This window comes from Azolla caroliniana, unplaced genomic scaffold (assembly GCF_043228905.1).
Source record: "Azolla caroliniana isolate FFs.n. ecotype wild unplaced genomic scaffold, voAzoCaro1.0.p SCAF_11, whole genome shotgun sequence".
NCBI classification, from domain to species: domain Eukaryota; kingdom Viridiplantae; phylum Streptophyta; class Polypodiopsida; order Salviniales; family Salviniaceae; genus Azolla; species Azolla caroliniana.
Window position 1 is genome coordinate 13,752,055 of NW_028230446.1, and position 11,818 is coordinate 13,763,872.

The 11,818-nt window shown below is 42.0% G+C and overlaps 2 protein-coding genes across 2 annotated transcripts; one reads left to right on the plus strand and one right to left on the minus strand.

The window, feature by feature from the left end:
* The first annotated feature begins 1,293 nt into the window (after positions 1–1,293).
* LOC147857852 (3-oxoacyl-acyl-carrier synthase-like protein (Protein of unknown function DUF455)) lies at positions 1,294–4,173 on the plus strand. The gene is given in 8 exon segments (XM_087327570.1): positions 1,294–1,318; positions 2,504–2,737; positions 2,889–2,944; positions 3,076–3,140; positions 3,142–3,236; positions 3,239–3,312; positions 3,402–3,509; positions 3,511–4,173. Coding segments are annotated over 8 exon segments (702 nt in total). The 3' UTR covers positions 3,556–4,173.
* A 1,090-nt stretch (positions 4,174–5,263) lies between these two features.
* On the minus strand, positions 5,264–9,388 carry LOC147857853 (uncharacterized). The gene is made up of 2 exons (XM_087327298.1): positions 6,234–9,388; positions 5,264–6,151 (listed from the first exon to the last, which is right to left on the minus strand). Exons 1-2 carry the CDS (start codon positions 9,277–9,279, stop codon positions 5,490–5,492), a joined length of 3,708 nt encoding a protein of 1,235 aa, XP_087183424.1. The 5' UTR covers positions 9,280–9,388; the 3' UTR covers positions 5,264–5,489.
* Between the last annotated feature and the right edge of the window lie 2,430 nt (positions 9,389–11,818).

Genomic DNA, 11,818 nt, shown 5'->3' on the forward strand with positions numbered 1-11,818 from the left:
AAATATATTTGATGCTTATCAATCATTAGAAATATATTCAATACTAATGAATCTGAACCTGTTTATATGCTTGAGTGTTGTGAGAGTAAGAGAGCTGATTTTAACATTGTATTCACCTGTTCCAATATAGAGCAAACGTTTCTTTGAATATGGAACTGCCTATTAGAAAGAGGATGAGATTTATGTGAGAATATAGAACTCATGTTTTTCTCAAAAGACCATTTTGATAACCTTGACTATCATTGCTGATTGTTGTCCATTAAATGTGTAAGCCATTAAAAGACTGTATTGTAACTAAATGTTCATTTTCATGCTAATATATATTGTTGACTATTTGAGATTAGTAACTTCAACTGCTGCTGTGGTTTTGATTGGTCAATCTTATTAAAAGACTTTATTGTAACTAAATGTTCATTTTCATGTTAATATATATTGTTAACCATTTGAGATTAGTAACTTCAACTTCCGCTGTGGTTTTGATTGGTCAATCTTATTGATAATGTAAACAACCCTTTCCTGTTCGATAGAATGCCTAAAACTTTATGTGAAGAAACCAGACAAATCAGGAAAGAAGTTTAAAGTGATGTACTATCTTGGAAATGCATTTTGAAAGTGAACTGCAGATATATATATATATATATGTACAGATAGATAGATAGATAAATGTTTTTTTACTAATCTCCTGCTGTGTAATTATTGTCTATTATTAAGAGAAATAAACCTTATATTTGTCTGTACCAGTAAGTATCAAAGCCACATTTCTTCTGTCCATCTTATTGTTTGTTCTAGTTTAGTATTGAATTGTTTTCTCACTTTTAACATGTCTCTATTGCTTGTCACCATCTTTTCTAACAGTCAGTATCAAAGTGAGAATTTGTTCTACTTTAGTAGCAAATTGTTTTGTTGCCAATATGTCTCTAATAATTGCCACAACTTTTTCTATGGCTTTTCTATGACAGCCCATGACCATCATGTAATTATGATTCTCCTAGATTACAATGACGTTGTAAGCTCTACACAACCTTGTTTCCTGTCAAATGTAAATTGGAAGCAAGACATCAGCATATTCATCCAAAATTTAGTGACTGCATATTTGACGATTCAGATTTTCCTACTTGCCAATGGGCAACACAAATAAAGTTGATAAATGATGACAATATGGATGGTTGGTATAAGACCTTGATTGTATTTTGTAACAAAATTATGGAGTGGTAATATGAACTCAAACTTGTGGAGTTTATAGGAAGTTTGGTTTGCCGTGTGTCACATCGATTCACGTTAAATAGTAGAACTATGGATAGCTTAGACACTATATTTGGTACATACATGAAAACTTCATGAACATATCTCCATTTAAGAGCTCCCAAATCTAGAATATTAGTCAAGTGTATCCCTTGTACAACCAGTAAATAGGTTTGGGTTCATGTTCAATGATTGGATGCTAGTTTGAAAGAGTCAATGAAAATAACTTCACTTTCTAAAGCAACAACCATAATAAAATACGTGATCCTTTGTCAAGCCTTGAGAGTTCATCCGACCTTATAAATTATAAAAAGATTGATTCATATACTCCTTTATGAGGTTTAATCGAAGATGAACATTTTCCAAATGTTGACATTCCACATTCCATCTTTTTCAAATGCAATCAATTTTTGTAATGTTGGAGGGTTGGTTGTTATTGCTATATGTCCAACTAACTAACTTGACATGAATTCAAGCATGATGAGACTGTGTAGTTTATCCAATCAAGCTTTCCCTTTGATGTTACTTGCAATTGAGTCTTGTTGCACGAGGAGTTCCGTAAAGAGAAATATCCAATGGAGAATTAGTAATGAGGAATTAGGAGATCGTCAAATTACAATTACAAAAGAGGATTGGATACAATAGGGGGCTCTATCACATGTGCTCCCAAGTGGGGTAGAGATATATGCAACTCCATGATAAAGTGAGGAATTAACCTTAGAACTTCTTCCAAGGTTGCCTTGAAGATAAGAAGCTATCATTAACTTTAACAACTAGCCCATCTACCACAAAAAACACTACTCTTGTTGTTGATCACACTCAAGAGGGTAGTCAGTGCTCGTTGACACCAACAAGTTGCACCCCATAGAGCAAAACTCAATGGGATGCCAAAAAAGCAATCAATGATCGATTGCATTCTCTGGGAAAATTTGAAAGCCCCTTGATCAGTGAATCGGAGCAACAAGAATCAACGTTACCGATGGTTACGTTTCTATGGAACGGATCGGCACTTGCATTGGCTGAGAGAGCTTCAAGTAGAGGCCAGCCTTACACTTGACCAAAATCCAACCGCATCATGGGGCATTTCATGGGACACCCACCCGCCCAAGAAGCCACCCATTGATTGCATTGGGTTTGGGTTTTAACAAATGAAAGCATATAATTTCAATGCTTCTTCTCCCTAGGGGTCCCAGGGGAGAGGAAGATTAGAGAGCAGTAAGTACATATGTAGTGTATGTATGTATTCCTCTGTTTTTTGCAGGGCCAGTTGAAGATGACATGCAGAGGATGATGGTGACCTTGATAAACAGAAGAGGAGGAGGAGGAAAAAGGATCCCCACCCCATGCACAGGACTCTCTGATGAAGGCTGTATTAAAGACTCTCTCTTAGGATGGGTGATCAGTGGATCAAAAGCCAGCTCTTGTAATTTCTCTGCATCCCTGTGGAGAGTTGAGCTGTTACTACTACACCTCCCTGCACGATCAAAAGAGGTATGTATATACGCTTGCCTGGCCACATTCAAAATATTAGTGTAGGCTTATTAATGGCCGGGAATGCAAGATTAGATGTTTGAGGAGGTTTAGGATTCATATGAGCAGCTTATAAAGAAGCTATGGTGTCCTCATTCAATGCCCAAACTGAAAAGCTCTCCTGCACAGCGTGGTAAACATCAAGATTTGGGCTGTTGATCCTCCCTCCTGGGTAAGTTCTCTTTCCTGCATTTCAGAAGATTGGATGACCTCACACGAACTTCAATATCCTTGTGTCTGTGGATTCTAACACATTTAGTGTTGTATAGCGCTGCTTTTACGATCTCAAGCTGGAAAATGCAGGATATAGTTGCAGGCTTTGGGAAAATAAGTGTCTATACAAGAGAAGTTCTCGATGATTTTTGTCAAGACTCAAGATTGCGGTAGATTAGGTCAGGTGCTTTCGATTACCTGCTTCACTGTGAGAAGCTTTAGGATCACCAATGGATCTCTTCCTGCACATGACTGATTTGGGACTCAGCTGAAGCCACGTCAACGGGCCTCTCTGCTCATCTGGTGATTGAACATTGTGTTAGTGAGGTTCGTTGCTTGCTGCTCACATTTTTTATTTTGTGAATGTTATGGCATGAATGTCTCAAGTCAAGTCAAATCAGGATATTCATTTGCAGGCACAAAGGCTAGATATTTTGTCAGGTTCCATCTTTTGTTTTCGGAAGGGCAGTGATGATGTAACAGCTGACTTGCTGGAATCTGTTGTCCATCCAGAGGAGGTGACATCATTGTGCAGCTGGCTTAACATGGCTCACCTATCATCGCCTGTAATCATGCTTCTATGGGCATGGGGCATTCTGTGAAGAAGCCAAAACTACAGATGTTGTACAGATCTTTCATCATATTGTATTTTTTTCTTGACTTTTCGGTATAGAACAGAGTGGATAAAGGATACAGTCAGCCGATTATTCTTATATGTATGAGCTAGCAATTATATGTGTGATCCAGTTGATGCCCAAGAATAAGTTTTTATAACATTCTTAAGCTAAGTCAAGGAGCTTCTAACCATGGTCTGGAGGTGGATGTCATTTGATTTAGATAGTGCACCTGAAATCGATCTGATGGTTAAAAGAACCATCTTATTTAAATAGACAACTCAATCTTCTTGAATTTCTTCATGAGTGCTTAAATACTTATCGAAGACCTAATGTGTACATCCATTACCACATTTTATTAGAGACAGACACATAAGGGAGCCATAATGGCAGGTGATAAACACCAATTGCTTCTCCCTTTCTTGCTAACTGTGCATAGATTTGATTCTGATTCCTCAAAAGGGGATTTAATGAGAGTAAGCCCATATGGTTGTAATTTAGTCAGTATGGTTGTCTTAATACTAGGGTGTAACCTTAGAGAGGCGGCCTTCAAATTGGTTAGATTTCCTAAACATCCATGATCTTAATGCTTGATGTGTCTGCATAATTCATGATGATTCTTTGGTTTTACAAGCATGAAATGTATAATTACTATGCATGAATGAGTGGTAGCGAGGAATCACAACATAGAACCCTTTGCTGTTTATCAATGATTCCCTAATGTGTTTTTCTTTGGAGCTCTTTTGTAACTTTTGTACAACATAATACTTAATACAATTGTGCATTGTAAAAAGGAAAGAGAGGCAGGTGGTAAATGCCTGAAGATTGGTCCAAACAGATATAAAATCTGGAGATCAACGTAAGTTCTATACTAGCCTATATATTGAGATAACACAATTTAGCAACATTGTGCTGGTATATTGATGGCCTCTACGTTGCGATGTATGTGCATAGAAAGTCTGATAAGGTTTGGAGCGTTCCATTTGCACAGCTGTGCAAAAGTTCGATTTTCACACACTTGTTACTCTTTCCCCTCACAACCGACCTTAAACATGAGAGAATTCCATTGATACATACCATTCCATTCATTCTGAAGAAAAGACATGCATAGTATATGCCCATAAAGATCTTCTCCCATTCGTTGAAATCTTAAGGCTAAAGCTTGCCAATATATGGAGATTAAAGAGCTTAGAAGTCCACAAGTCATGTGCATTGTCGATTCGTATTGAGGTTTTCAGATCCAGCCAGTTAAGTCGTCTTAGGGATATTTCTACAGAGATTTAGATGCCGCAGAATTATTGGATTGGATGAATCAGCTGTAATATGTATAAAACCCAAGTTCATGTAAAGTTCTGAATTCAAAACAACTTGGGAATCTGAGCCTGAAATATTTGATCTGTGAGTGGGAGAGGTGCAGGAATGAGCATTTACTGCTACTACCTGTTGGAATCCTTTATTGAAGTCTGAGTTGGATATTAATTTTCCAATGTTAACAAATTGTGATATGCATTTGATTCATGATACCTTGAAATGTTTTGGCATTTATATGTGAAAAGGCAATGTACTACTACAAAGCCTCTGATGAGAATTTGGAGGTATCTTTAGAGCTGGGAAGATACTTGTTTTGGAAGCCATGCACTGAATAAACAGACAGTCTGCATGAGTTGAACTGTGAACAATATTCATTTATTTATGCTTGTGTATGTATGTATGTATGACATAGTTTAACATTGAGCTGCCGGTATACCCAAAAATGAAAGACCTAGGACGAACAGCATGAGAAACTTGGTGTTCAAATTTTTTTGTTTATGATGATGCGTGATGGATCAAACATTTGATCTATGATGATGCTTGATGGATTGCAGCCATGTGGGGAGTCGTTACATCTCATCACATGGAAATGAGATCAGGTGTTGGCGAAGCATTAGAAGAGAAAGAATTAGAGGGATGGGCTGGAAAGCAACTGGCTAGTAAGGCATCTGTGGATTTGGCAGAATGAATTATGTCAAGATCAGTGCTGCTACTGCTAATTGTGCTGGTGGCTAGGTGCTGCTGCATTCGTATATCATCTGTGGTGGCCCCAGTACTGGATGGGGAATGGGGATGTTGTTGGCGTTGCTTCTGCAGTTGTGTAGTGGCCATACTAGTGTTAATGGTGGCACGGCTGGTGCCGATGTTCCTAGTCCTAGTGTAAATATTACAATCGGATGGGGCATGATCCGAAAGAATTTGAACAACCTCGTGCATAGAGGGGCGCTGTGCGGGCAGATCGGACACACATTGGAGAGCAACACGCAGAAGCACAATGGCCTGTTGCTGCTGTGCCATGCTGGGTGCCAATCGAGAGTCTAGAATCTCATCAATTACCTGAAGCATGCCATGATTACCTTGCTTTCCCACATTCTTCACTTTACTCTTTGCCCACTGTGCAATGTTCACACCTTCACCAAACTCCGGCTCTAGAGGTCGTTTCCCCGTTAGCAGCTCCAGGAGCACTGTCCCAAAGCTGTAGGTATCGCTCTTCTCGTCCACCGTCAGAGTGTAAACATACTCTGAAATGACACCATCGGGCATGATTAATGTAGTATGCTCACATCACTCAATTTTACTAGATGAAAAGTCAAGAGCGTTTACCTGGTGCTATGTATCCATAAGAGCCAGCTACAGAGGTCATGGATTCTGGGTCATTGTTGGGGCCTTTGCAGGTGTTGAGCGCCTTGGCCAGCCCAAAGTCGGCCACATGCGCCTCAAATTTGGAATCGAGTAGAATGTTGTTGGATTTGACATCCCTGTGGACAATTCGTGGCGAACAATCATGGTGGAGGTATCTCAGCCCATTCGCAGCTTCCAATGCAATTTTGTACCTCAGTGACCAATCCAAGGCAGAGCCACCCTTGGGCCCATGCAGAAGCTCACCCAAGCTACCATTGGGCATGTACTCATAAACCAGAAAGTTGGTCTCTCTGCTGGAGCAGCATCCTAGCAGCTTCACTATATTCCTGTGTCTGATCTTGCCCAGAGTCTCTATCTCTGCACTGAATCCATGGTCTTCCTGAGAAGAACCACAACCCGCCTCTAATTTCACAATACGCCCGCTGCCTCCTCCTTTTCCTCCTGCGGCCGCTGCATTGTGAACTATCTTGCTGGCAGTAGATGGAAGCCTCTTCACAGCCACATATCCTGAGGGTGTGGCACACTTGTACACTGTTCCTGATGCCCCCTTTCCTATGATATTCTCGTCTGTCAGGCATGCCAGAACGTGACTCGCCCCGAAGTCTAGTTTCTGAAATGCCGTGAGCTTCCATGATGAGGCCCCAGAATAGCGTATCATCCCTGATGATCCGCGCCGATTAATGAAATGACATAGCATATGGCGATTGCAGAAGATAGCCGCCACTAGAACCGTCAGCGTAAGCGCTGAAATGATCCCCACTACTAACCAGTAGAAAATTTCAGGCTCTCTTCTAACTCTGCTCCTAAAAAGCTCTTCTTCGTCTGTATCCCCATTCCCTAAGGAATTATCTCTGCTGCTAGGAGCTGTGGCATTGGTAGCACATGGGATGAGCAGTTGGGCTCCACACAATCCTATGTTTCCCATGAAAGAGCTGGCATTGAATGCGGAAAATTGTCCCCCTTCTGGAATGACACCAGAAAGGTTATTGTAGGAGAAATCGGCGGATGTAAGGGTCTGCATTTCTTGCAGTGACAAAGGGATGGTTCCTGTGAGATAGTTTCTGGAGAGGTTGAGAAAGTTGAGGACAGTGAGGTTGTGCAGTTGTGGAGGAATAATGCCGTCAAGCCGATTTCTGCTTAGGTCGAGGTAAGTTAAAGAGGAGCACAAACTGAGTTCTGATGGGATGGGTCCAACAATCCTGTTGTTGCTGCAATCCAGCTTGGAGAGGCGATCGAGATTGCTTATCTCATGAGGAAGGCTGCCAGCCAAACTATTGCCACCCAATAAAAGTGATTCCAGGGCAGAAAAATTAGCTATGCTTGGCGGAATGGGTCCGCTAAGATGATTGTTAGATAAATCCAGCCGACCGAGCTGAGTATTGAATCCACTGATGTCTGGAATGGCACCGGTGAGATTATTTGACTGCATTTCTATCATCTGCAGACCAGGTAGCGCCAGCAAGTCTGCGGGAATTGTGCCGGACAATCTGTTGTTGCCTAGCCGGAGCCGTTGTAGCTGCCAGCACTTGGCTGACAAGCTCTCAGGTATGGGTCCACTGAAGAAGTTGTTAAAGAGGATGAGGACTTGAAGGTTACTGCCAGAGCAGATACCAGGGGGCACCCGCCCCGTGAGAAGGTTAGAGGAGAGATCAACGTAGATTAGGTTTCCGTTCGATCCAAGCTGTTGGGGTACGAGGCCCATTATCTGGTTCTGCCACAGAGAGAGAACGTGGAGTGACGGAAGGTCTCCTATGAAGGACGGAATGCTACCGCCAATCCGGTTGCGGAAGAGATGCAACAATTGGAGGCTGGTCATATTTTGCATCTCAGCGGGAATGGCACCGGACAGCCTGTTGTTAGACAGGTCTAAGAACTGCAGGTGAACCAGATGGCCCACTGTATGAGGGATGGGACCAGTGAGGGAGTTGGTGTAGAGAAATAGAGACTGTAGGTTGGTGAGGTTCCGAAACAATTGCGGTGGAATAGTACCAGTGAGCCCACATTGCGCCATGTCCAGAACCGCCAGTTGTGTCAAAGAGCCGAACGATGGTGGGATGCCTCCGTCGAACTGGTTGTAATAGCCGAGGTAGAGCTCCTTAAGAAAGGCCAGATTCCCCAGCTCCAAAGGAATTCTGCCCGTCAGCGAGTTCCCGGAGAGGGCCAAGTAGACGAGGCTCTGCATTCCACCCAATTGCGGTGGGATGGAGCCATTGAAGTAATTGCCGCCCAAATGGAGGTGGCGCATGCTCCGGCGCAGCTTGCTGATCTCCACGGGCAAAGGACCTTCGAAGTTGTTGTTGTAGGCATCCAGGACTTCAAGCTGTGCAAGGTTGCTGAGATTGTGGGCCGGGAACTCTCCGGAAAACATGTTGTTAGAGAGGTTGAGGTACCGGAGGCTGGGGCCAATGCTGCAAACCTCAGCAGGGAGCTCACCTGTCAGGTTGTTTGCCGCCAGCGAGAGGCTCACTAAATTGTGAAGTTGCCCAATGGCAGGCGAGACGACGCCCGAGAGGTTCATGTAAGAGAGATCAAGGACCACGACGGCCATGTAATTTTCCTTACCACGATTGATAGTACTATCCCAATTGTCAATGTAATTGCAGGAAACCCCATTCCAAGTGCAAGGACTAGCAGTATAGTTGATCGCCATCGCGGCGGCATCAGTCGTGACATTATCCAACTGCTGGGGCAGAAAGTGCACAGTCCAGCTGTTGAGGAAGTCCATGGGATCATCCAAGCTCTGCTTCAACGTCAAGAGGGCTTGCATTTCGTTGTGGATAGTATTATTACTCGTGGCTGCTGCCGGAGCAGCAAATGCAGTGGGAGGATGGGCAGCAGCTACAAGCAGCACTAGTGGAGATATGAAGACATAAGATAGGGAGACAAGAACCATGGTGTAAATAACAGAAGCAGGGGTGGTGCCGTGTGGGCGGCGCGGCTTGAAGGAATCTGGCTTAGGATTGGGAGGCAGAATTAGAAGAGGTAGCAGCAGGGGAGCCATGATCATGGGAGAAGAGTAAAAGGCTCACATGATTATTAGAGTAGGCATTTCATAATATATATGCAAAGCAGGGCAGGCTGAGGCATGCGTGTATGTATTTAGTTTTTGGGGGTTTTCTTTTTATGTGGGGGGGGGTAGGGAGAGCAATGAGATGGCTTGATTTCAGCACCTACAACAAGCTCTCCTTTCTTTCATCAATGAGAAGAAGTTTATAAATTTGCCAGATTGACCCAAAAAGATAAAAGACAGAGAAAAAGCCCGAGGGGATGGCGAACGACGACGACGACGAATTAATGGAAGAAGAAATGAGCTTAAAATTCAGCACCTCATCGACCAGAAAACCGCAACTCATCCTCCGCTCCGCCCCCTCTCTCTTCCATCTCTTTCCTTATTCCTTGGGTGCAGACAATAAGTACACTGAAAGATTCTGTCCTGGTGTGTGTGTGTGTGTGTGTGTGTGTGGATGCTCTCTCTCTCTCTCACACACACAACACACACACATATTTAGGTGCACCTACAACCAATTCCCAAAAGAATGTTTGAATTTCCAATGGCATGCACACTGCACAAAGCAGAGCAGTGTGGCCATCCCCGAGAGAAGGTGGTAGAGAGAGAGAGAGAGAGAGAGAGAGAGAGAGAGTTCTACAATGTCATATAGCATCATCATCATCATATTTCAGCATTTGAATTGGTGTGTAGGGTGGGATTGAGTTTGTAGTATTTAGATCCCTAGAAGGGTTCTATACATATACAGTCTTGTGAGTTAGTCATGCTGGGGTGTGTGTGTGTGTGTTTTTCCCTCTCTTTTTTTCTTTACTCTGCTGCTGCTGCTGCTGCTGCTGCTGTGGAGTCTGAAGCACATCAATAAGGGCCCGAGAGTATATAGTTGTGTGTGTGTGAAAAGACAAAAAAGAGTCTAAGATACACAAGTAGGAGTAAAGGGAATAAAGTGTGAGGGATGGATGGAGAAGCCATGTACATATGTCTATATATTGATTGTCCTTCTATTAGCTATGTATGTATTTCTACACACACACACTCCCAATTGTGCCCCCCTTGGTGCTTGTCTTAGCATGACTACTGTCCTGTCTTTAACATAACACCAAAGGACGGAGATGGGGATGCATATGCTTGCTTGGCTTCATCTCATTGTCTCTTAGGAAGGTATTTGCTTTTGAGAGGTCCGCTTGTATCTCCATGCCATCTCTCGGCTGGCCTTTTTATTTTCCTTGTTTCCTTTTTGAGTCGACCTTTGAAGCAAGTTGAGCATTGTAACCAAATCAATGGGATAGACAAATGACACAATTTTATTCCGAGCTCTTCCGTACAAATACAAAATGGATTGTCTTTTGAGGTATTCATAGAAGTCGATGGAAATGGAATTGTGACATAGGTAGGAATTTAACTATTGAATAGGGATTATATGCTCAAACAAAACAAACCAAATAATGAATTTGCCGACCATGGTTCCGTCTTTGTTTCTTCAATATCTTGTGTATTGCCATTTACCTTCACTAGGCTTCAAAGGTTACTATATGGAACCTTGACTATTTCTTCCATCCCATAGAAATGATTGAATTCTCATAGCTAACTTTAATTACTTTTTTGCACTCATTAACATTGTAACTAAAGTTTCATCCACCTCACATGCATTTTTTGTTGTAGCATATATGTGTTTTTTTGTGTTTGTTAGAGTATATTTTGACCTTTAAACTACCTACCAATCTCTTATCAAACATAGCGAACTTTCCAAGGTATTTTCCGGTTCTTAACGAAAATGAAGATGAAAGTTCTTTTTAAAAGAACTTTCATAGGGCAAAATTTTGTCAAAGTGGACTCTTCTTTAATGCAAATTGCCAAAATGCCATCCATTTGTTTTATGTCTCCAAAAATGCCGCTCTTGTGAAAGGAATGATTGTCACATCACTCATTTGTTCTATATTTCCAAAATTGTTGCAAGCTCAAATCCGTACTTGCACATCTCTTTGTTACACCTTATACCACTTCTCATAGACAATATGCTACATTGAAATGTATGTCGAACTTAGGACTTCCTCATCAACCATCTTAATTGTGGCCTGATTGGCCATCTCGTGAAGAACATGCAATTAGATAGCATTGATTTCTTGAATCAACAACATACATTGCTCTTTAACTACATTCCACATCCATGTATCAAACTAGTGAACTCATCCTCTCACCATCTCAACTATTGTTGATTGGCTCGGGCCCCCCTCCTCTCTCTCTCTCTCTCTCTCTCTCTCTCTCTCTCTAGGTAGCAAGCTCCTTTAAATCAACAATATTCCACTAGTGCCAACTAGCAAGTACACCAGTCAAATATTCTCTAGTGCATGTGCTCTTCTATATTTATCTTACTCTCTACACACACACAATCATAGTCGCACATTTACCTAGGTCCTCTCCAACAAATCAATCAACATTGCACAAAGTGTGGACCAAGGAATATATTTAAGGCTTTTGATGATAGGTGTAGCAAAACCTTTTTATAAAAGTGAAAGGCTTGACATTGATACCTAGCTAACTA